At 44.5% G+C, this 25,622-nt stretch overlaps 1 protein-coding gene across 1 annotated transcript; it reads left to right on the top strand.

The window, feature by feature from the left end:
- Positions 1-13,422: 13,422 nt before the first annotated feature.
- On the top strand, positions 13,423-13,890 carry LOC136469658 (uncharacterized). The gene has a single exon (XM_066467761.1). It carries the CDS (start codon positions 13,423-13,425, stop codon positions 13,888-13,890), a length of 468 nt encoding a protein of 155 aa, XP_066323858.1.
- Positions 13,891-25,622: the final 11,732 nt, after the last annotated feature.

Raw genomic sequence — 25,622 nt, 5'->3', positions numbered from 1 at the left:
TATTATCTATAGCAACACAAAAACTGTGGCAACAGTAACATGATATTGCGTCCATTTAGAGTTGCAAAAGTACCTAACAATTGCAATGCCACTGAAGATGATTACAACCCCAAAAAACCATGGCACTAGGAACATGCTATTGCATCCATTCAGAAATCTTGTCGAACACACCTCAGTAGCCCAGTGGTAGATGAGTGTTTGCTTGTACTTTAGTTCCTGGGTTCAAATCTTCTGTGGAACATTTTTTTGTCAATAGAATACATTATTCAGAAATGCGTGGAGTATTTTGTCTATTGCAACCATTTTTGGTATATTGCAACACTTTTAGGCCGTTGCATCAGCGGTAGCCTATAGCAACACAAAAAAACTATGGTAATATTAACATGATATTGCGACCATTTAGGATTGTAGTTGCAATAAGTACTTAACAATTGCAACGCCACAAAAAATTATTACAACCCTAGAAAACCATGGCAATAGGAACATGCTATTGCATCCATTCGGAAATCTTGTTGCAATAACCACCCTAGCAATTGCAACACCATGGAACATTATTGCAACCCATAATAACCGTGGCAATAGTTACAAGTAAAAGCAACCAAATCCAATATAGTTGCAATAACACCAAGTAATTGCAACGAAAACCAATACTATTGCAACTCAAAAATGCCATTGCAATAATGCCAACTAATTGCAACACCTTTCTTAAATGGTTGCAGTAGCATAAAACTGTTGCAACGACAAACCACACATATTGCAACAAATTTAGTCCGTTGCATTATAGGCACATATTGCAACCATTTTTTGAAAAGGTTGCAATACGACCCACCTATGGCAACAAAATTAGTGGTGTTGCAATCATGTGGCATGGCATTAGAGGTAGAACCTTGTAGTGGTTGGTTATGCGGCATCCTATTGAGGGTTTGGCATGTGAACCTCCAAGTGAGTGAATCACCATAACGAGGACTAGCTTGCCGGCAAGCAAGTGAACCTCGGTAAAAAATCATTGTGTCATCATTTGATTCTGAGGTGATTGGTATTCATCCTTGTGATTGATTGGTTCACTCCTCGACATGGCGATATAACTATCTTGCTCTCTCTCTCTCTCTACATTACCGCAAACTAGTTGTCAAGCTCTTTAGTGTAGCTAGTTGTGAGAGCTTGTTAGTGTGGCTCTTTAGTTAGCTTTTGAGAGCACTATAAGGAAAATGGACTCTTGGCCTATTTACTTTGGATTTTGGTGTTTGATGACCAACACAACCAAATTGGACTAATGAATTTGCAAGTGTTTATTTTGTAGTTCAATAGGGTGCAGGACATGACTTGGACGTAGGTGACGTGATGATCCAATGATCAACACCTTAAGAAAGACCTTAGGAGCACAAGAAAAGACCCAAGATATCAAGCAAAGTCCAAGCATGAAGATAGGAACCAAGCCGTACGCAAGATCACGAAGAAACGAGCTCGCAGAGGCGACCGGACGCTGGACCGGACGCTGCGCGACCGGACGCTGGACCGGTGGCTCGGCAGACAGGTGACCGGACGCGAGGACCGGACGCTGGCGGCAATCGACTGGACGCAGAAACGCAGCGTCCGATCGAGTACAGAGAGGTTCCAGGCGCGTGAAACTGCAACCGGACGCGTCCGGTGGCAGGCGACCGGACGCTGGCAACGTCCGATCGGCAGTTCGTGGCTGCAACGGTCGGGACGACCGGACGCGTCCGGTCAGGACGATCTCAGCGTCTGGTCAGTAGCAGAATTGCGGGAGTTCGACCCCAACGGCTATTTTCTCAGTGGGGCTTATAAATACAACCCCCAACCGGCCATTTGAGAGTGTGGAGCTGAGGAAACATACCAAGGGTGTTGATACACCATTTTAGTGATCTCCACATGCATAGTGCTTAGTGTTTTATTAGGTGATTAGTATAAGTGCTTTGCGAAGTGCTTAGGTTGATTAGACCACCGCTCATGCGCTTGCTCTAGGTGTTTGCCTAGTGTTTAGTGAGGTTTACATACCTCTTGCCACCCCGTGCTTGCGAGCACAAGTGTTGTACATCGGAGGGGCTTGAAGTCTTGCGAGATCACACCAACCGCGTTTATGGTGTGGCCGCCACCGTGTACCGGAGGGAACAAGGCCCGCGGCGTTTCGGCTAGAAGCTTGATAGTGAAAACAGCGGGGAGCATCCGGGAGAGGCTTGCCGAGAGGCACATCGGAGACCCACTTGCATGTGGGGAAGGCTCGAGGCTATCCACGGAGTTACCCGACCGGGAGCTTGGCCCTTGCGAGGGATTCCTTGCGAGGGGCTCCAACGAGGACTAGGGGGAAGCTTGCGCGCTTCTTGATACCTCGGTAAAAATACCAGAGTCATCGATGGGAGTTTGCATATCTCTACCTTACTCTTTAAGCTTCCGCATTTACATTGATCATATTATCATCATTTGCGGTAGAGATAGCAACACACTAGCAAAACCGTAGTTGCACATCTAGAAAGATTATCTTTTGCATAGGTTTTGCTAGAGGTTGAAAAAGAGGCCATAGTTTAGAGTTAGAATTTTAAGTTGCCTAATTCACCCCCCCTCTTAGGCATCACGGTCCCTTCAATTGGTATCAGAGCCGGTTGGCTCATATTTGGACCTTTGGCTTAACCACCGTTGAGTCGACGCTATTGTAGAGTGGTTGGGATGGATACCGCTAGGCCTCCACAATTTAACGGCACTAACTTCCCTTACTATAAAGCTAGAATGGCTTGCCACCTTGAGGCGGTTGATTTGGGTGTATGGAGAGTCACTTGTGATGGGATGAAACCCATCAAGAATCCTGAAAAACCCACAAAGAGTGACGAAAAAGAAATGCATTTCAATGCTAGAGCTAAGAATTGCTTGTTTGAATCCTTTAGCATGGATGTATTTAACCAAGTGTTCACCTTAAATACGGCACATGAAATTTGGTTAAAACTCCAAGAGCTTCATGACGGCACAAGTAATGTCCATGAGCAAAAACATTGTATAGCCAAGCAAAATTATGATTCCTTTGCTATGAATGATGATGAGCTTGTTCGTGATATGTACTCTTGATTGAATCTAATTATCAATGAGCTCTATTCAATAGGATTATTAAAGCTAGATGATGCGGACATCGTAAGGAAGATCATCTCTGTTCTACCACAAAAGAAATATGCAAGCATCATCACCATCCTTCACAACATGGAGAACTTGAGCACCATGACCCCGGGCATTGTCATTGGCAAGCTAGTGGCATTTGAAATGTCACGTAAGATGGGTCAAGGAGAAGCATCTTCATCAAGCAAAGGCAAAGCTCTCGCTTGTAGTGAGAAGAAAAAGATAAAGGGCAAGAAAGTTGAGTCAAGCTCAAGCTCAAGCTCCTCAAGTGAAGAAGAAGATGAGGATGATGATGAAGATTCAAGTGATGATGATCAATCTTCCTCCTCCACCTCCGACCTTGATGAAGAATCAATCAAATTAATCAACAAGGTGGAGAAGATGATCCAAAGGCTCAATGTTAAGGGTGTGCCCATCCAAATTCAAGACCTCGTTTTCACTAATCAAAGAAACAAGCAAAGAAAGAGGGGATGCTATGTGATGAGGACATCGCCACGCTGGACACACCGACGCCATGGTCTTTCCCAAGTTACAATTCGTTTCCAACTCAGCTGCCACGTCGTCCTCGGATTCAGCAGACACGTCGTCACTGTTTCGGTCATAACTTCCTCATACGACATCAAAACGGGCCGTTCTTGGATGCGTTGGAAAGGGGATGACGATGCCGTCGTTTTGGATCTGGTCCCAGCTCTAGAAGGTCCGTGGATCATTCTGTGTGACCACGGCAAGGTGCTGCGTCACCTATTTGGGCCAACTTGGCCATGTATCGTGTCGGGCCTTAAGCCCAAGTTGTGGGCGCCCAACCCCTGGCCGTCCCCAACCCTAGGTCGAGTCTTAGACTATAAACACAGCCGCCGCTGCTGCTACACAATTGGGTTTTGTTTAGAGTTTAGTTTTCCATCGAGAAACTGAATCGTTCATTGTAACTGTGGTGACAAATCCTTTTACAGTGATCCAGGGCCCCCGTTCTTGATCTCCTCCACTGTGTCGATTAGTCCTTTGGAACCGAGTTCTTGAACCCTCTATTCATATTCGCGTCATTCATATTTGCAATTTCAGATTGCGTGTTTTACCTTCTTGCTTGTGCTCTTCGATTCGCTTGCAGGAAAAGCCTTCTTGGCGAGGTCAATCAAGTTGTGCTTGGTTGATAACCAACAGAGCAGTGGTGTAACGGTTGCGGGGTTCGAATCGTGTCTGATTTGAAGCCGGATTGCCAACGTCGAGATCTCCACAAATCGAACTTACCGGCTACCTCTCGGAAGATCGGGCCTGTACTCATCACTATGGATGCGGCGAGTTGGGGCACTTTGTGGAAGTTTGTCCAAACAAGTCCACACCCAAGACAAAGAAGAAGGCGTGCAAGAACAAAGCCCTCACATCAATAAGGTCATGGGATGATTCTTCAAGTGAAGAAGATCATCACAAGAGGCAAGGGCGCAAGCACTCATCATCAAGCTCTTCTCGTGTGTGCCTTATGGCACGAGGTAATGAAAGCTCATCCTCTAGTGAGAGCGATAGTGATGATGATTTGCCTTCTTATAATACAATTGTGCAACAAAATCTTAAATATGCTAAAGTTTGCACTAGTCAACAAAAGAAGCTTAAATCTTTAAAAGAAGAGCTAGGTAGTTCACAAGAAGCATACAAGAATTTGCTTGAACAATATGAAAACTTTGCAAATCTCAATGTTGAACTATCTACTAAAATTGAGCAACTTGAGGCTAGTGCAACAACAAGTGCATGCACAATTAATGATAAGCAACTTGAAAAGAAAAATGAGAAATTAAAAGAAAAGTTAGCTAGCTCACAAAATGATTATCAAAGTTTGCTTGCTAAAATGGAAATCATGTACAAACATTGTGATGAGCTAACAAATAAAGTCGCCAATCTTGAGGCCGTCAAAAATACCCCCACCAAGGCATCTAAAAGAAATGACATAATTAAAAAGGATGCATCTACCTCTTGCAATAATTTATGTTTAGACTCACCTTTGTGCAACCAAGCTTGTGTTGAGAAAGTGATTGTAGATACATGCACACAGGAGGTTGCAAAAGAGAATGAGCAACTCAAGCAAGAAGTAGCTCGCCTCACCAAGGACTTGACTCAAGTGAAAGGCAAGGCGAAGCAAACCCAACTTCATCAAGATAACACCGTCAAGGGAGTGAAGAAGCTTGATGAAGGACAAACCGTGGTTTGCTACGTGTGCCACAAAGAAGGCCACAAGTCCTATGAGTGCAAGGTGAAGAATGGGGGAGGAGCAAAGAAGAAGGAGAAAAAGCAAACAAGCAAGCTCTCCAACACCTACACCAACAAGGTGGACAAGAAGGCCTCCACACCTTATCTCTTGAAGAAGAAGAAAAATGACAAGGTGGTGGCCATCAAGGTGAACAAGCAAGCCAACAATGGGGTCAAACGCTTTTGGGTGCCAAAGGAAATCATTTCAAACATGAAGAGCACCAAGAAGGTTTGGATCCCGAAAGGGAAGTGAGAAGTCCATCGGACCATGGGGAATTTGGAGACTTAGCAAAGTAAGGTTGCATTTCATGGGGTGCATCTTGATGGACATAGTCATTGCCAAGTAGGTTAGTGAATACTATGGACCCAAATTCCCCTTCCCATGTTAGGTAACTAGATGTCATTACTTTCAATTAGTATTCATTTCAATTGGTTTTGTCCTTCAATTGATATACTCTTAAAGCATCTAGTTATCTTTCATACCTATGTTTGCATCTACTTGCTTAAATCTTTTGTCATGCATTCAATAGGAACATCATATGGTAGGCTTACTCGGTTTCATTATCAACCCTTGGAGCAAACCTACATGGTTTAAAAATTGTTTAGAAGCACGGCACATAGCTTGTTTTACAATTATTTATCTAATATGTGCCAAAGTCCAAATTGTAGATAATCTCTCCCAAATATCATCTTTCAAGTGGTATTTTGATACTTAAATCAATGTGCACAAATTTCATAAGTATTCAACACTTGTGTGCACAAATTTAGGGGGAGCTCAATCTACAAGTTGGATGCTTTGAGACTAACACCTTTTTCAAGCTTATCTTGTGTGTTGTAGTTTCATTGCATGGAAAATGGAGTCCCCGGAGTTAAGCATCATTCTTCAATTGGCATCATCATGTTGTTTACTTTTCTTTCTTATATGCTTTCTCCATGTATATAATGTGAGAGTCAAATTCTGTGATCCATTTCACTCTATACACAAAGGATCACAAAATTTGACCCTCCCTTGTGCTACTAATGTCTTCCTTTTCGGTGTTTGATGCCAAAAGGGGAGAATTTGAAGGACCAAAGGCAAGCATCAAGTTGATGTCTACAAGTGGTAATGGTCCGAGAAAGGGAGGAAAGTGAATTATGGATTAGTCTAAGTAATGGGTAAATTTTTTTTAGAAAGATAGGCTTTAATCCATAATATCACATGGGGACATTTGCGAGGGCAAGACATGCTTTTAAGTAAAGTTTTAATTGGTATCTGTCAATTAGTATCATATAACCTTGCTCTTTGCATTGCAACCTAGCAAGTAGGTAGTTTTTTAACTTCCAAATTCTAATTATTTATTTGCTTTGGTCGTGTTGGCATCAATCACCAAAAAGGGGGAGATTGTAAGGAAAATGGACCCTTGGCCCATTTACTTTGGATTTTGGTGTTTGATGACCAACACAACCAAATTGGACTAATGAATTTGCAAGTGTTTATTTTGTAGTTCAATAGGGTGCAGGACATGACTTGGACGTAGGTGACGTGATGATCCAATGATCAACACCTTAAGAAAGACCTTAGGAGCACAAGAAAAGACCTAAGATATCAAGCAAAGTCCAAGCATGAAGATAGGAACCAAGCCGTACACAAGATCGTGAAGAAACGAGCTCGTAGAGGCGACCGGACGCTGGACCAGACGCTGGAAGCGCGACCGGACGCTGGACCGGTGGCTCGGCAGACAGGCGACCGGACGCGAGGACCGGACGATGGCGGCAACCGACCGGACGCAGAAACGCAGCATCCGATCGAGTACAGAGAGGTTCCAGGCGCGTGAAACTGCAACCGGACGCATCCGGTGGCAGGCGCCCGGACGCTGGCAATGTCCGATCGGCAGTTCGTGGCTGCAACGGTCGGGACGACCGGACACGTCCGGTCAGGACGATCTCAGTGTCTGGTCAGTAGCAGAATTGCGGGAGTTCGACCCCAACGGCTATTTTCTCAGTGGGGCTTATAAATACAACCCCCAACCGGCCATTTGAGAGTGTGGAGCTGAGGAAACATACCAAGGGTGTTGATACACCATTTTAGTGATCTCCACATGCATAGTGCTTAGTGTTTTATTAGGTGATTAGCATAAGTGCTTTGCGAAGTGCTTAGGTTGATTAGACCACCGCTCATGCGCTTGCTCTAGGTGTTTGCCTAGTGTTTAGTGAGGTTTGCATACCTCTTGCCACCCCGTGCTTGCGAGCACAAGTGTTGTACATCGGAGAGGCTTGAAGTCTTGCGAGATCACACCAACCGCGTTTGTGGTGTGGCCGCCACCGTGTACCAGAGGGAACAAGGCCCACGGCGTTTCGGCTGGAAGCTTGATAGTGAAGACGGCGGGGAGCATCCGGGAGAGGCTTGCCGAGAGGCACATCGGAGACCCACTTGCATGTGGGGAAGGCCCGAGGCTATCCACGGAGTTACCCGACCGGGAGCTTGGCCCTTGCGAGGGATTCCTTGCAAGGGGCTCCAACGAGGACTAGGGGGAAGCTTGCGCGCTTCTTGATACCTCGGTAAAAATACCGGAGTCGTCGATGGGAGTTTGCATATCTCTACCTTGCTCTTTAAGCTTCTGCATTTACATTGATCATATTATCATCATTTGCGGTAGAGATAGCAACACACTAGCAAAACCGTAGTTGCACATCTAGAAAGATTATCTTTTGCATAGGTTTTGCTAGAGGTTGAAAAAGAGGCCATAGTTTAGAGTTAGAATTTTAAGTTGCCTAATTCACCCCCCTCTTAGGCATCACGGTCCCTTCAAGCACGCTAACTTAGTGTAGTGCCATAGCCATTGTGTGGTTAGAGATGATAGAAACTAGAATTGTGGTAGGTGGCTTGCATTTTTGGTAGGCTAGCGCAATACTTGCTTCGCCTCACATTTGTCTAACCAGTTTGCTAAGTGTTGTTGTAGAAATTTTTTAATAGGCTATTCACCCCCCTCTAGCCATTAGGACCTTTCAAGTGGTATCGAAGCTGAGGTCACCATGATTTTGTGGCTTAACAACCTTTGGTGTAAAAATGGCTCAAATCAACAACACCAATAAGTCACCCCAATTTGATGGCACAAATTATCCATATTGGAAATCAAAGATGACCACACATATCAAGTCAATCAATAGAAGAGTGTGGAAGGTGGTAGAAACCAAAATTGAGATTGATGATCCAGAGAATCCCACCGCGGCCGAAGAAGTGCTTCTCCAAAACAATGGCATTGCTCTAAGTGCCATTCATGATGCAATCGATGAGAGAACATTTGAGCAAATCAAGAATATTGAGATGGCTCATGAGGCTTGGAAGATGTTGGAAGAATCATTTGAGGGCACTCAAGCCGTGAAGGGTGCAAAGGCATACATTCTCAAAAAGAAGTTTGCAAGCTTCAAGATGAAGGAGGATGAGAGTGTGCCGGAGATGTTCCATAGGCTTCAAGTGCTTGTCAATGATCTCAAAGCACTTGGAGAAGAGGTGAAGGACAAGGACTTCTCCCACAAGTTCTTGAGAGGCTTGCCTTCAAGATTTGGCACATTGGTCACTATTCTAGTGAGGAGTGGTTTGGACACCATGACACCAAACCAAGTGTTGGGAGATATAATGACCGACGATACATATAGAGATGACGATGATAAGGAAGAAAAGAAGGAAAGGAAAGATGAGAAGAAGAAGAGCGTGGCATTGAAGGCCACATCATCCAAGGGCAAGTCAAAGCAAGATATATCAAGTGAAGATGATGGCTCATGGGATGATGATGATGATGAGAAGATGGCTCTCTTTGTCAAGTGATTTGGGAAGTTCATGATGAAGAAAGGCTACCATGCTAGAAGGAAGAAGTCTTCATCCAAGAACAAGGAAGAGTCAAGAAGGTGCTTCAATTGTGGAAGCAAAGATCATCTTGTTGCTCAATGTCAATACAATAGTGACAAAGATGATGACAAGAAGAAGGACAAGAAGGAAAAGAAAGAGAAGAAGGACAAGATGACCTTCAAGAAATATGTGGTCACTTGGGATAGTGATGCTTCCTCAAGTGATGATGATGATAGTGATGATGACAAGACCACCAAGAAGAAGGCACTTGCAAGCATTGCTATCAATGAGAAGTCTTCTCTCTTTGACACTCCATCATGCTTTATGGCTAAGGCCACTAAGGTACAAATTTGTGATGATGAAAGTGATGAGGAACACGATAATGAAAATAAAAATGAAAGTGATAGTGATAGTGATGATGATGAACCTACTAAGGGTGAACTATTTAACATGCTAGAAGATGCTAAAGAGCACTTTGGCATTAAGAGAAAGGAATGCAAAAGCTTGCATAAGGAACTAAAAGCCCTTAAGCAAGCCTTTGATGAGCTCAATGCATCTCATGAGAGGCTAGAGGAAGCCTATGAGAAGCTTGGCAAGGCTCACAAAAAGCTTGAAAAGACTCATTCCTCTTTGCTTGATGAGCAAAATAAGAAGAAGCATGTTGAGACATGTAATGTAGGCTTAACTTATGATATAATTGATGAATCATTATCTATGCCTATCATTGTTCCTCCTGCTAACCCTTCTTGTAGTGCTTCTACTTCCACCTCATCTAGTAGTGATGGTCTCACTTGTGATGCCTCACTAATGGTTGGGAATGAGAACCTCAAGAAGGAGGTCAATAAGCTCACTCACACATTGGCTAAGGCCTATGGTGGTGAGGACCGCTTGCTTATGTGCTTGGGTAGCCAAAGAGCTTCTCCCTACAAAGAGGGATTGGGCTATATCCCCAAGAATGGCAAGGTGGCCTTTGCTCCTCACAAGACTAGTTTGTGAAGAACAATGGTCGGTTTTGCACTAGTTGCAAGCAAGTTGGTCATAAAAGAGCTTGAGTGCAAGAACAAGAGCAAAAATACTAATGTATCCTCAATTAAGATTAATTCTTTCTATGTGCTTACTAAGGGTACAAATGGTGTGAAGGCTAAGTTTATTGGTAAACTATGGATGGGCTTAAAGAAGAATGCCATTTGGGTACCAAAGAGCTTAGGGACTAACCTTCGAGGATCCAAGTAAATTTGGGTACCTAAAAATAATTGATCTTCTTTTGTAGGTTAATTACAAAGCCGGAGGAAGGCATTGGGTTCTTGATAGTGGGTGCACTCAACACATGACTGGTGATGCAAGAATGTTCAACTCGATCAACACCAATAGTAATGATTGTTATGATAGTATCGCATTTGGTGACAATGGCAAAGGCAAGGTCAAATGGCTTGGTAAGATTGCAATATACAATGACATGAGTATATCCAATGTATTGCTAGTAGAGAGCTTGAACTTAAATTTGCTATCCGTGGCTCAATTGTGTGATCTTGGATTCAAATGCATATTTGGGGTAGATGATGTAGAGATCATAAGTGTAGATGGATCTAATTTGATCTTCAAAGGCTTTAGATATGAGAATCTATACTTGGTTGATTTCAATGCTAGTGAAGCTAAATTACCTACATGCTTGTTTACTAAGTCTAGCATGGGTTGGTTATGGCATAGAAGGCTTAGTCATGTTGGAATGAAACAATTAAATAGATTGGTTAAACATGATTTGGTTAGAGGCTTGAAAGATGTTGTGTTTGAAAAGGATAAGCTTTGTAGCTCTTGTCAAGCCAGAAAACAAGTTGGAAACACCCATCCTAAGAAAAACATGATGAGCACTAGTAAAGCTTTTGAGTTATTGCATATGGACTTGTTTGGGCCAACACAATACACTAGCATTGGTGGTAACAAATATGGCTTTGTGGTAGTGGATGATTATACTAGATACACATGGGTATTCTTTCTAGTGGACAAAAGTGATGTGTTTGCAATATTCAAATCATTTATCAAGGGCATTCATAATGAGTTTGAAACAACCATCAAGAGAGTTATAAGTGACAATGGTAGTGAGTTCAAGAATACTAGAATTAATGAGTTGTGTGATGAATTTGGAATTAGACATCAATTCTCGGCCAAGTACACTCCACAATCAAATGGGCATATTGAGAGGAAGAATAGAACACTCATTGATATGGCAAGGTCTATGCTTAGTGAGTACAATGTGAGTCAATCTTTTTGGGCTAAAGCTATCAACACAGCTTGCTATTATAGCAACCGTCTCTATTGTCACCCGTTGAAAGAGAAGACACCATATGAGCTCTTGAATGGTAGAAAGCCCAACATTGCATATTTTTGGGTCTTTGGTTGCAAATGCTATATCTTGAAGAAAGGCACTAGATTGGACAAGTTTGACAAGAAATATGATGAAGGATTCCTACTTGGATACTCCACTACAAGCAATGCATATAGAGTTTGGAATTTGGATAGTGGTACTCTTGAGGAAGTTCATGATGTTGAATTTGATGAAACCAAGGGTTCACAAGAAGAGAATGAGAACTTAGAAGATGTTAGAGGCATTCAATTTTCAAATGCCATGAAGAACATAGATGTTGGTGAATTGAGGCCTAGGCAAGTGAATGATGATGAAGATGACCAAGTGCAAGTGCTCTCTAACTCAAATGTGCAAGATGATACAAATCAAGCTAGTACAAGTGGCTCTCATAACAATGAACTAGATCAAGTGGCTAGTACATCATCTCAACCAAATGATTAAGCAAGTGCAAGCAATCAAGTTCAAATCCTCCAATCAACCAATATTGCAAGGGATCATCTATTGGACACTATCATTGGTGATATTTCAAGAGGTGTATAAACTAGATCAAGATTGGCTTCATTTTGTGAGCACTTCTCATTTGTGTCATCCATTGAATCAAAGAAGATAGATGAAGCATTGAAGGATGTTGATTGGGTGAATGATATGCATGAAGAATTGAATAACTTCACAAGAAATCAAGTATGGAAATTAGTAGAGAGACCAAAGGGACACAATGTGATTGGAACCAAATGGGTCTTTAGAAACAAGCAAGATCAAGATGGGATAATAGTAAGGAACAAAGCAAGATTGGTAGCATAAAGATATACACAAGTTGAAGGTCTTGACTTTGGAGAAACATATACCTCGGTTGCTAGATTGGAAGCAATTAGAATCTTGCTAGCCTATGCTTGTGCCCATAATATCAAACTCTATTAAATGGATGTTAAGAGTGCATTTCTCAATGGTTACATCAATGAAGAAGTATATGTTGAGCATCCTCCCAGTTTTGAAGATAACAAGAAGCCCAACCATGTGCACAAGTTGAAGAAGGCATTGGATGGCTTGAAGTAAGCACCTAGAGCATGGTATGAGAGATTGAGGGACTTCCTACTCTCTAAAGGGTTTATGATGGGCAAGGTTGACACCACTCTTTTCATCAAGAAGATTGGAAAAGATTTATTTGTGTTGCAAATCTATGTTCATGACATCATATTTGGATCAACCAATCAAGACTTTTATGATGAGTTTGGAAAGATGATGGCTAATGAGTTTGAGATGTCCATGATTGGAGAGTTAAGTTACTTCCTTGGTCTTCAAATCAAGCAATTGAAGCATGGTACATTTGTGAGTCAAGGCAAGTATATCAAGGACATGGTTGTGGGGTGTACGACCCCAGACACCCACGGTAGACCACATGGGCTGCGCCCCTAGGGGTGGCCCAGCCCACAAGAAGAAGCCTTACGAGGCACGACTCTGCTCGGCGCCTTCCGCAAGACATTGGGAAGATATCCTAAAGATATTATGAGATCTGTTAGGATATGTATGATCCCAAGATTTCTGTAATCAATTATTACTTTCCGGTTATCTCTTAGATCTAACCAACTTGTAACCCTGCCTCTCGAACTATATAAGGTAGGCAGGGACCCCCTCTAAATCACGACATATCATACGATAGCTAATACAAACCAACAGACCACATGAGTAGGGTATTACATCATACTAACGGCCTAAACCTATCTAACTCGTGTGTCTCTATTGCCTTCTTGTTCTTGATCTCACGCTCCTCTGCCGATCAATCTACCTTCATACCATTAAGTCACAGGCGCTCGCTGACTTTGTCGCTGAATGGACCAAGATCCAAGAGCCCATCACCGCTTCTTGCCCTAAACACTGGGTGATGTACTTCGACGGTGCCCTTAACATCAACGGTGCCGGTGCGGGCATTCTGTTCATTACGCCGACCAAGGATAAGCTACGTTATGTTCTTCAGATACACTTCCTAGCCTCCAACAATGCCACGGAATACGAAGCATGTCTCCATGGTCTTCGTATAGCCATTGCGCTCGGCGTCAAATGCCTCATGATGTACGGGGACTCCGCACTGGTTATCAACCAGCTCAACAAAGACTGGTCCTGTTCTAGCGAGGAGATGGATGCTTACTGCGCTGAAATTAGAAAGCTTGAAGGAAAATTATATGGCATCGAGTATCACCACGTGGTACGTGACCAAAATCAACTTGTCAATCAACTATCCAAGCTTAGTTCTTCTCGCACCGCGATCCCACCGAGGGTTTTTGTTCAAGATCTCCTGGCGCCATCCATCAAAGAAGATAAGGAAGTTGAAGAAGTTCCCCCTGCTGAGTAGTTGGTACTTGCGGTACCTTCGCCAGTCACCGATTGGAGGGAGCAATTCATCAAGTACCTCACCAGCGCCGAGGTACCCATGGACAAGACTGAAACTGAGTGCCTAGTTCATCGGAGCAAGCTTTACATGTTGGTGGACGGCAGCTTGATGAGGAAAAGTGCCAAGGAAGGGATACTGTAGAAATGCATCACCCAAGTGGAAGGAGTGAAGCTGCTTCTTGAAATTCACTCTAGTTCCTGTGGCAACCATGCAGCGTTGAGAACATTGGTTGGCAAGGCCTTTCGAGCTAGTTTTTATTGGCCCACAGCCATCACTGATGCAGAAGATCTCGTCCGACATTGTGAAGGATGCCAATTCTTCGCTAAGCAAATACACGTGCCGGCGCAAGAGCTACAAACCATCCCAGCTTCCTAGCCCTTTGCATGCTAGGGACTGGACATGATTGGGCCTTTTAAGCTAGCACTAGGTGGTTTTCGGTATGTATATGTCACCATTGACAAGTTCTCCAAGTGGATTGAATATAAACCGCTCGCCTCGGCTACTGCAAAGAAGGCAGTTGAGCTCTTTGAAGATATCATCCATAGATTTGCCCTACCAAACAGCATCATCACCGATCTTGGAACTACATTTACTGAACATCATTTCTAGGATTTCTATGAAGACCATTGCATCTCTGTCAAATATGTTTTCGTTGCCCATCCAAGAGCCAACGGTCAGGTCGAACGGGCGAACGACATGATCCTTGATGCCCTAAAAAAGCGATTGTATTAGAAAGAAGAAAAGCACTCGGGCAGATGGCTCAAGGAGCTTCTAGCTATAGTCTGGGGACTGTGTACTCAAGCTAGTCACAGCACTGGCGTAACTCCATACTTTCTGGTCTACAGCTCAGAAGCCATACTACCATCGGACGTTACTTTCCGAGCACCTAGAGTGGAAAACTATGATGAAGAGCAGGCCAAGGCTGTTCGGTCTGAGGACGTTGATAGAACCGAAGAAGAGCGTCTAATCACCTATGTCCATATAGCTAAATATCTGGAAGGCTTGCAAAGGTACTACAACCAAAATGTCAAAGGTCGTTCATTTTCTGTCGGCGACCTCGTTCTCCACAGGAAACAAAGGACTGAAGGTTTGCACAAGCTCTCTTCCCCTTGGGAAGGGCCTTATGTCGTCAAGGAGGTTACTCGACCAGGTTCTTATCGCCTAAGTGACTTAGAAGGAGTCGATGTTCCCAACTCGTGGCACATCGAGCACCTTATACGTTTCTATCCTTGAAACACTACAGATATATACTCTACAAATTTATATTCAGTAATGTTTTTTGGTATCCATAACTTGTCTCTGTTTTGTCTCTATTGTGGATTAACAACCACTTGTGGTCATCGAGCTATATGCTACTTCATAATGAACTCCAGTACGTAATCGCCGTAACTGCGCCGAACACGTTTTCTCCAAATCGCCGAACACGTTTTCTCCAAATCGCCGAACATGTTTTCTCCAAATCGACGAACACGATCGCCGAACACGATTTCCCCAAATCGCTAAACATTTTTTGACCAAAGAGCAACATGCTTTCTTTTTTCTGATCTCTTCAGAGATGACGCAGTCTCTGATTTCTCCCTACACGTGCTACGGGCTTCGCACTCTGCATTATGGGTGGTCGGCTATGGTCCCTTGGTCACACCTGTTTTTCCTACATGTCTACGGGCTCCGCGCTCGACGTTAAGGACTATGGGTCAGCCAAGGCTGAGAGTTCAACTCAGGACTACTTGCTCATACTCCGCCTATACGATCTATATCTCCAAGTTATTTCGATAACCGCTGAGCAGTACACGTTCCGCTTTTTTCTTTCTATGGAGAAGACCCAGTCTCTGATCCCTCCCTACACGTGCTACGGGCTCCGCGCTCTACGTTATGGGTGGTTGGCTGCAGTTCTTTGGTCATGCCTGTTCTTCCTACACATGCACGGGCTCCACGCTTAACGTCATAGACTATGGGTTAGCTGAGGCCATGGGGGTCAATAGCGGACTAACTGCTTGGACTCTACTTACACTATGTATAAATACCTTATGGTCGTGATTACGAAGATTTTTTTGCCAAAATACAATCTGACTGCATACACATGCACTTTAGAACAGTTCTCATCTGTACAAGTATTTTCCATGCTTTCACGCATTCTAACTATACTGTCCAGAAATTACAGATGACATCTACCAAGGAGATCATTATGCTTTGCCACTGTCGTTAGTGTCTCCGAATAGGTCTATATCGCTGGCCAACTTTTTCACCGCATCTTCCATCTCATCCTCCAGCCACTGGGTCTCCGCTTCGCTCAGCCCCTCAGCGTACCCACCCCCTATCGCCTCAAGGTCAGTGGCTGGATAGTGGGACCGAACAACAGCAAGGGCGTGGGTAGCGGCGGTAATAATGGCGTCGTGGTTGAAGCTCTTGAAGCTTTCCCATGCCGTCTTGCATCTTTCGATGATGATGTCTGGGCACGGCGGCCTGCTGTCAGGCTAAGGAGCAGTTTTTGGTTCGACACAGTCGAGCACTGAGTTGATTCCGGCAACTATGGCGTCAAATTTGTTCCTCTAGGACCGGGCTTGTTGCTCCAGCACATCGAACTATGCCTTGACCCTTTGACGATAGTCTGCATGCATTTTGAAGTTCCATTAGGCAAGACAATCGCTACAGCAGAAAACCTGACCAGGGGGTACTTACCGTTAAGCTCCTCGGTCAGTTTGTTCGCTCGCCCTATCTCCTTCATTTTCTCCTCTCAGAGTTGCTCGAGGGCCTAGCGTAGTTGGCCCAGCACCGTGTCTTGTTCTACAAGTACATCATTCATCACCAAAAGTAATCGTATCCAACTATGTGAGGCTTTTTTATGGATTATGCCTACCTTTCTTCTTCTCAGAAATTTTCTGCAGCTTTTCCAACTGCTCGAAAGCATATTTAAGTTGTGTAGAGGCAGTGGTCAGCTGCTCGGACTTGCTCCAAAGTTGTTCTTTCACAGTCGCTAGGTGCTCAGACAGGACCTCCTTCTGGTATTCTAGGTCCCGCATGTTGGACTTAGCAAGGTCTCGCTCGCGCTGGGCCCTTTGAATGTTCTTCTCTGAACGGTTCATCGCCTCCTTGAGTTTTTTGTTCTCCTCGGCGAGGGGCTCCATCCTCTTAATCAGCTGGTAATGGTGCTCGGCAGTGCGAGTTATCCCCTAGAAATGAATAATGACAATGGCAGAAGGACATCACCAATATCAACAAAGAATATTCAGGATTCAGTATTAACCTCGATTTGTTTTACAACTCCGCCGAGGGCGGATTTCAGTCTCCTCATTTCTCTAGGGGTGTCCTCTTCCTCGACAACTACCACTTCATCACCACGCTTGCAAAGGATTCGGATGGATTGGGTTTGAGGCTCATCACGAATGATCTCCTCCACCTTGTCCTCCTCTTCCGCAGCAGTAGGGGTCACCGTAGGGGGGCTCTGTAGCTGGACAGTGGGTCTAAGCATGACCTATGACCCCTCAGGGGGCACCGTTAGCTCTTCGGGCACCCCTGGTCTCGCCGACCTAGATTCTATCACTTTGCTGGCAACTCCAATTTTAGCTCTCAAGGGTCCGACGCTACCCGTTGTTGCTTCAGGCCTTGTCGCCGAGCCGGCCTCTGCTGATGTTGGCCCCTCGCCGTCTCTAGCTCCACCCGCAGCGGTTGTTGATTTTTTCGCCGGCTGCTGAGCACTAGGGGATTTTGACACAGGGGGCGGTAGGTGTTACCTCTGCCTTAGGGTAAGCTCGAGGTGGCTCATTAGTATGGGCGGGTGATTTTGGATCCTCCATGTGCCTTGCGCTGCATCAGAACACTTGGTCGATCGCCCAAATAGCTATGGTCAAATAGCAGAACAACACCAACGCGAGGATACTTACCGTTTGGTTTGTCGATGTGCTTTTTTGAATCAGCGAGGTCTGTTTGAGCCCCTAGGTGCGGCCATGGGGTCGACCTCCATACTCTCGGGTGGAGGTCTGTCCTCCGCTATAGTCAGCCTCTGCTCCGCCTATTGTTTCGGTGTTTGCTCCACCTGTACCACTGGGTTTAACTCCGCTTGATGCTCGGGGACTCCCATTGCTTGCTCTGAAGGGATTTTTGTTGCCTGCTGCTCGGGGACTTCATCGCTTCCCCTTGGTTGCTCCTCCATGCGATGCTGCGTGAAGTTGTTTGCACACTCAGGGGAGGAGGAACTGTATTTTCATCATCATCAGACCACTCCATCACCATGGTTCTCTGTGGACAAGTGGTCTGGTCGCCACCCAGTGAAATGCCGCCCAGTTTGCGGGGAGCGGCCGTCGCCATTTTTCTCTTTTTCTGGGCCGGCTCGTCTGTCGCTGCCCGTTTCCCCTGAGATTTCTCTAATAATGGTGGGGGACGCGCCGTGTGATCAACATCCAAATCTCTAGATTCTGATGAGATAATAATGAAACTTTCTTTAGGGTGATCTGTTGGTCGGACGTCCACCGCTGGCGGCCATTCAGCTCTCGGCACATCAGAAAAATATACTGCTCTGTCTTGCGAATGGATCTTTGCATAAGTAAGTCAGTTCCCTGCTCGGCAAATCGATAGTTTAACAATGCAGGTTAAGATGATTACCTGAGGAGGCGGGTTCGTATAGTTGAAGGCCTTTGTTTCTTTTGGCCAGCTAAATAAGGCGCTGGAGGTGAATAGTTCTATGGCACGGGCTATTACTTCTTTCCTTGACAGCCGCTCAGGTCTCTCCCGGGTTCCGTCGTCGTCCCCCTTGTAGTTAAAAGTAGGGTAGGCCGTCTCTTTGCAAGGCTAGACACGGCGCACTATGAAGCTTGCTGCCACAAGTTCACCTCTCAATTCCACACTTTGAATCAAGTCAAGGAGTTCCTTCACTTGCTCCATGTTAATACTTCTTGGTCTCTCCGACCAGCTTCTTTGGTTCTCTGGGATATGGTGGACGTCGCAGCGGACGGCTATGTGGTTCTGTTTCATGTAAAACCACTTGGAATTCCACCCTTTTAGGGAAGTGTTCAGTGGTACGCTGATATAGTCGTTGGCCATTCCGTCTTGGAGCTACAGATATACCCTACCGACCACCTTGGAGCTAGCGCCACCTTTCTTCTTTAACTAGAATAAGTGTCTAAACAGGTTGAAGTGTGGGAGAATCCCAATAAACGCCTCATAGAAGTGAATAAAGATCAAAATGTGCAGTATAGTGTGAGGATGGAGATTACACAGACTAATCAACCAAAATACCAACAGATCTCATAGGAAAGGATGAACAGGGAACCCCAATCCACGCCAGAAATAATTTTCAAAGACTACAACTTCATCGGTGTTAGGCATTGGAAAGGGCTCACCACTGGCTGGCCGCCATCCAGCAGTGACGCGGTCAGGAAGCACGCCCGCCATCACCATCCTTTCGAGCTCTGCTTCTCTAGTGCACGATGGCGTCCACTCTTTGTCACAACTGGCTCCGCTTCTTGCCTTCTTTGGGCTTGTTTTATTTGGGTTCACGGCTCTCCTCTTCGGTGCCATCACTCAGATCTGGATGAGGTATGGCGTTGGCTATGTATGTGGCTGCGAATCTGGAGATGTGGTGGCTAAGGTGGAAGATGAAATGACGAAGTGGCAAAGGTAGGAGAATGGGGGACGGTGGTACTGTTATAAAGTACTTTCCCCACCTTTACGACTGAAGGGTTTTTGGGAAACCATTCCCGCGATCTACGCCGCTCTGGATTCTCCGATGTGGCTTAATGGGCCGTTACCAAGATTTTCAGGTAACTTCAGCCCACGTCACTCGTTTGTTGCTACTGTCACTTGCTCCTCATTGAAATTTTGCCAATTACTCCGCCATTTATTAAGGCTAATTAACTGACACCGTACAACTTTTACTATAGTTTTTTCTCAAAGATTTGATTTTTCTGATAACTTCGCCTACAGCATGGGGGCTGGTGTCCTGCTCCGATTGGTCTTTATTTGTTTTTCTGTTTCTGACCCTGGCACCACGTGACTACATCACCTACTGTCAGGCTCAGGGACTAAGTGGGCACACTTCACCTTGCGGTGAATGTGCTTTGTCTTTTTCTGGGACATGCCCGGGGACTGGCTTCCTATAAGGCTGGTTTTCTACTATTCTTCAATTCTATGACCCTGGCACCACATGACTACATCATCTGCTGTCAGGATCGGGGACTAAGTGGGCACACTTCACCTCATGGTGAGTGTGCGGGGTTTTTTCTCGAAGATTACATGCCTATGGAGGAAGATTGACTCCAACAAATTTGTTCGGATTCTAAGTGGGCACACTTGGTCCACTATGGGTAAATTTTCAATTCTAAACTTGAGCTCCTTACACCCTTATGGCAAGCCGTATTTTGGTCACTCTGCTCGATGATGATTCATGGTGCTCGGCAACATGTCGCCCTGCTCGGCGATAGATTGTGCTGCTCAGCAATGGTTCACACTGCTCGGCGATGGCTCACGTAGCTCGGCAATTTAGCATGGTGGTGAGACCATAAGCGTGACTGCTTGGTGTTGTTCGCACATGCTCAGACAAGCTTAAGACGACGTTGCACAACGAGTACAAGGTGCTCGAGGACTAGTTGTGGGGTGTACGACCTCGGATACCCACGGCAGACCACATGGGCTGCGCCCCTAGGGGTGGCCCAGCCCACAAGAAGAAGCCTTACGAGGCACGACTCTGCTCGACGCCTTCCGCAAGACATTGTGAAGATATCCTGAAGATATTACGAGATCTATTAGGATATGTATGATCCCAAGATTCCTGTAATCAGTTATTACTTTCTGGTTATCTCTTAGATCTAATCGACTTGTAACCCTACCTCCCGGACTATATAAGGCGGGTAGGGACCCCCTCTAAAATCTTGGCATATCATACGATAGCTAATACAAACCAATAGACCACAGGAGTAGGGTATTATGTCATACTGACGGCCTGAACCTGTCTAACTCGTGTGTCTCTGTTGCCTTCTTGTTCTTGATCTCACGCTCCTCTGCCGATCAATCTACCTTCGTGGGATACACCTCGGAGGACCGTCGACGATATTCTGTCGACAATGGTCAAGAAATTTGGCATGAGTGATAGCAAAGTCGTTAGTACACCAATGGGAACAAATGGTAACTTGGATAGTGATGCAAGTGAAAATATGGTGGATCAAAAATTGTATCAGTCTATGATTGGAAGCCTACTCTATGTAACCGCATCAAGGCCAGATGTCATGTTTAGTGTATGCATGTGTGCAAGATTTAAAGCCTCACCAAGAGAAAGTCATTTCAAGGCTACAAAGAGAATATTGAGGTACTTGAAGCATACACAAAATGTTGGTTTGTGGTTTCCCAAAGGAGCAAAGTTTGAGCTAGTTGGTTACTCCGACTCGGATTATGTGGGATGCAAGATTAAAAGGAAGAGCACCTTAGGCACATGTCAATTGTTGGGAAGATCACTTATTTCATAGTCATCAAAGAAGCAAAATAGTGTTGCATTATCAACCACTGAAGCCGAATACATATCCGCCGGTAGTTGTTGTGCATAAGTACTTTGGATGAAGGCCACTTTGAGTGACTTTGGAATCAAGTTCAAGAAAGTGCCATTGCCATGTGACAATGAGAGTGCAATCAAGTTGACCAACAATCTAGTTCAACATACAAGAACAAAGCACATTGATGTTCACAACCATTTCATAATAGATCACCAACAAAAAGGGAACATTTGCATTGATAGTGTAGGCATCGAAGATCAACTTGCCGATATATTCACCAAGCCATTGGATGAGAAAAGGTTTTGCAAGCTAAGGAATGAGTTGAACATATTGGATTTCTCAAATATGTGTTGATGCACCCCACCTATATGACATGCCTCTCCTTCGAGCAATCCAAGGTAAAAGTTGATTGGCATGGCATACATCCTTGCTAAGGACATGTTTAGCGCATCTAGACATCTTTCACATTTAATAGGCTCATTCATGAAAATCAAATGAATTTGATGATTGTATGGTATCACTATTGCTTCTATGCTTGACTTGATCTAGTGGTAGCATATGACATGTTTGTAGGCTTGTAAACCTAGTGTTTGATCTAGAAAATAAGCTCTAAGTGTTTAACTCAACATGGTACAAGATAACACTTATTTGGAGGTGTGAAGAAGCTTATTCTTGGATCAAACCGAGTTAAATATCTTTGGCAAGTATTCTAGATTGGACTAAATTTGAGAATATGATCCTCACCCCATTGATTGACATTGATAATCTCAACCTATCTATTTTTTAAACCTTTATGGTCATTGATGACAAAGGGGGAGAAAAACAAAGATATTAGTGATATTAGTACTATGGGGAGAAAAACAAAGATATTAGTGCACTAAGATAGTGAAAAGACAACAAAGGGGGAAAATAAAGATATAAGTGATAGGGGAAGAGATATGACAAAGGAACAAGTGATAGGGGGAGAGATATGACAAAGGAAGGGGATCAATTAAAATTTTGAGCACACAAGTAGGGGGAGCAAGATCATGAACTTGTATGGTGCATTTGAATGTGCATTTCATATGTTTGCTTGCATGGCACAAGTTTTAAATTTCAATATCCATGCTTGTGTGGTGTATGCTAGTTGTAGGTTTGAATGATGAAATAAAAAACTAGCATGCATAGGTTATCTAGTGATTTCATTTCTAAGTGGTATCGAGCTAACCATGGTGCTAAGGATAGGTATATTGGTGCACTCCGATTGGTATTATGCTTCAAAGATCCATCTCTTATACCTTAGCATCATTTGGTAGACATTGTCTCCTATATTTCCTATCTAAGCATATGTGCAAGCTACTATCCAAACTCTTAGCACATATGTAGGGGGAGCAATTGCTACCATTTGGAGTTCATGAAACTTGTCCATATCCTTTACACATGGTAAATATGCTTGGGCAAGCAACATGGATTCAATTGAATTTCAATTCATATCTTTGTGTAAGGGTTGTCATCAATTACCAAAAAGGGGGAGATTGAAAGCTCTAGTTTGGTTTTGGTAAATTGATGAAACCCTAAGTGCTAACCTAGTTTATCAAGTGATCATGAAATAGGTAGCACATTCCAAGTGGTGAAGCAAATGAAGATCATGACATGATGATGGTGATGCCATGGTGATGATCAAGTGCTTGGACTTGAAAAGAAGAAAGAGAAAAAACAAAAGGCTCAAGGCAAAGGTATAAGTGGTAGGAGCCATTTATGTTTTTGGTGATTGAGACACTTAGTGAGTGTGATCACATTTAGGATCAATAGCCATACTATTAAGAGGGGTGAAACTCATATCGAAATGCGGTTAACAAAGTGTCACTAGATGCTCTAACTCATTGCATATGCATTTAGGATCTAGTGGAGTGCTAACACCCTTGAAAATGTTTTTGTGAAAAATATGCTAACACACATGTGCACAAGGTGATACACTTGGTGGTTGGCACATTTAAGCAAGGGTAAGAAACTTCACCGGCGGAGTGTCCGCCCATACAATGCGGACAGTTCAATGGTGCCACCGGCGCCCTACAGAAAAAACAAGATTTCATAGAGTGATCGGACGCTGGGTCACTTTGTGACCAGACGCTGGATGAGTGCGTCCAGTCCTACTAATGTGGCAGCACACAGAGGAGATGTTGAGTGACCGGATGCGTCTGGTCATGAGTGGAGGCTTACTAGAATTGATCGAACGCTAGGGTCCTAGGTTCGGTCATGATCCAACTAACGCGTCCGGTCGCCTCTAGAACCTTACTGGAAACGACCGAACGCTGGTGTTGGAGCGTTCGGTCACTTTGAGCAGCGCGTCCGATCATCACTTGATCATTGAGATCAGGCGAACAATGTTTGAAGCCAATGACATGTGGCAAGCATTGGGTGACCAGACGCTGGGGTCCTGCGTCCGGTCGATTTGACCGGAGCATCCGGTCACCCCATGTTGTGCCCAGTGAAGGGGTACAATGGCTCTATTTCATGGGACCTTCTATTTAAGCCCCATGACCGGCTCAAGCTCACTCTCTTGGCCATTTGCATTGATATAGCAACCTTGTGAGCTTAGCCAAAGCCCTCCCACTCATCTCCATCGTAGATTCATCATCTTTGTGAGATTGAGAGTGAATCCAAGTGCATTGCTTGAGTGTTTGCATCTAGAGGCACTTGGTGTTCATGTTTCCCTGTGGGATTCACTTGTTACTCTTGGTGGTTGCTGCCACCTAGATGGCTTGGAGCAGCGAGGGTCGTCGAGCGGAGGTTGGTGATTGTCTCCGGCTCCGATCGTGGTGATTGTGAGGGGTTCTTGACCTTTCCCCGGTAAAGAGCCAAAAGGTACTCTAGTGAATTGCTCATGGCTTGTGTGATCCTCATCTTGTGTTGGTTGTGCAGCACCCTATTGAGAGTTTGGCGTGTGATGCCAATTAGCGCGTGAACCTCCAAGTGGGTGAATTGCCACAACAAGGACTAGCTTGCCGGCAAGCAAGTGAACCTCGGTAAAAAATCATTATGTCATCATTTGATTCTGAGGTGATTGGTTTTCATTGGTATTCATCCTTTTGATTGATTGGTTCGCTCCTCGACACGGCGGTATAACTATCTTGCTCTCTCTCTCTCTTTACATTACCACAAACTAGTTGTCAAGCTCTTTAGTGTAGCTAGTTGTGAGAGCTTGTTAGTGTGGTTAGTGTGACTCTTTAGTTAGGTTTTGAGAGCACACTAACTTAGTGTAGTGCCATAGCCATTGTGTGGTTAGAGATGATAGAAACTAGAATTGTGGTAGGTGGCTTGCATTTTTGGTAGGCTAGCGCAATACTTGCTTTGCCTCATAATTGTCTAACCGGTTTGCTAAGTGTTGTTGTAGAAATTTTTTAATAGGCTATGTAGGGGACCGTGATGCCTAAGAGGGGGGGGGGGTGAATTAGGCAACTTAAAATTCTAACTCTAAACTATGGCCTCTTTTTCTAACCCTAGCAAAACCTATGCAATAGATAAACTATCTAAATGTGAACTATGGTTTTGCTAGTGTGTTGCTATCTCTACCACAAAAGGTGTAATACAATCAATGTAAATGCGAAAGCTAAAGTGCAAGGTAGAGATATGCAAACTCCCATCAACAACTCTGATATTTTTATCAAGGTATCGAGAAGCGCACAAGCTTCCTCCTAGTCCTCGTTGGAGCCCCTCACAAGGGCCAAGCTCCTGATCGGGTAACTCCATAGATAGCCTTAGGCCTTCCCCACGCGCAAGTGGGTCTCTGACATACCTTTCAGCAAGCCTCTCCCTGATCCTCCCTGCCGTCTTCACTATCAAGCTTTCGGCCGAAACACCACGGGCCTTGTTCCCTCCGGTACACAGTGGCAGCCACACCACAAACGTGGTTGGTGTGATCTTGCAAGACTACAAGCCCCTCCGATGTACAACAATGGTGCGCGCAAGCACCGAGTGGTAAGAGGTATGCAAACCTCACTAAACACTAGGCCTAAACCTAGAGCAAGCACATAAGCGGTGGTCTAATCAACCTAAGCACTTCGCAAAGCACCTACGCTAATCACCTAATAAAACACTAAGCACTATGCAAGTGGAGATCACTGAAATGGTGTATCAACACCCTTGATATGTTTCCTTAGCTCCACTCATCTCATTTGGCTGGTTGGGGGTTGCATTTATAAGCCCCACTGAGAAAGTAGCCGTTGGGGATGAAAT

Source organism: Miscanthus floridulus, chromosome 8, assembly GCF_019320115.1.
Source record: "Miscanthus floridulus cultivar M001 chromosome 8, ASM1932011v1, whole genome shotgun sequence".
NCBI classification, from domain to species: Eukaryota; Viridiplantae; Streptophyta; class Magnoliopsida; order Poales; family Poaceae; genus Miscanthus; species Miscanthus floridulus.
This window is presented reverse-complemented; position numbering and strand designations above follow the sequence as displayed.

What these genes read in the sequence shown, in the direction of transcription:
- LOC136469658 (XM_066467761.1), top strand. Translation starts at nt 13,423, where the DNA reads ATGTACTTCGACGGTGCCCTTAACATCAACGGTGCCGGTGCGGGCATT.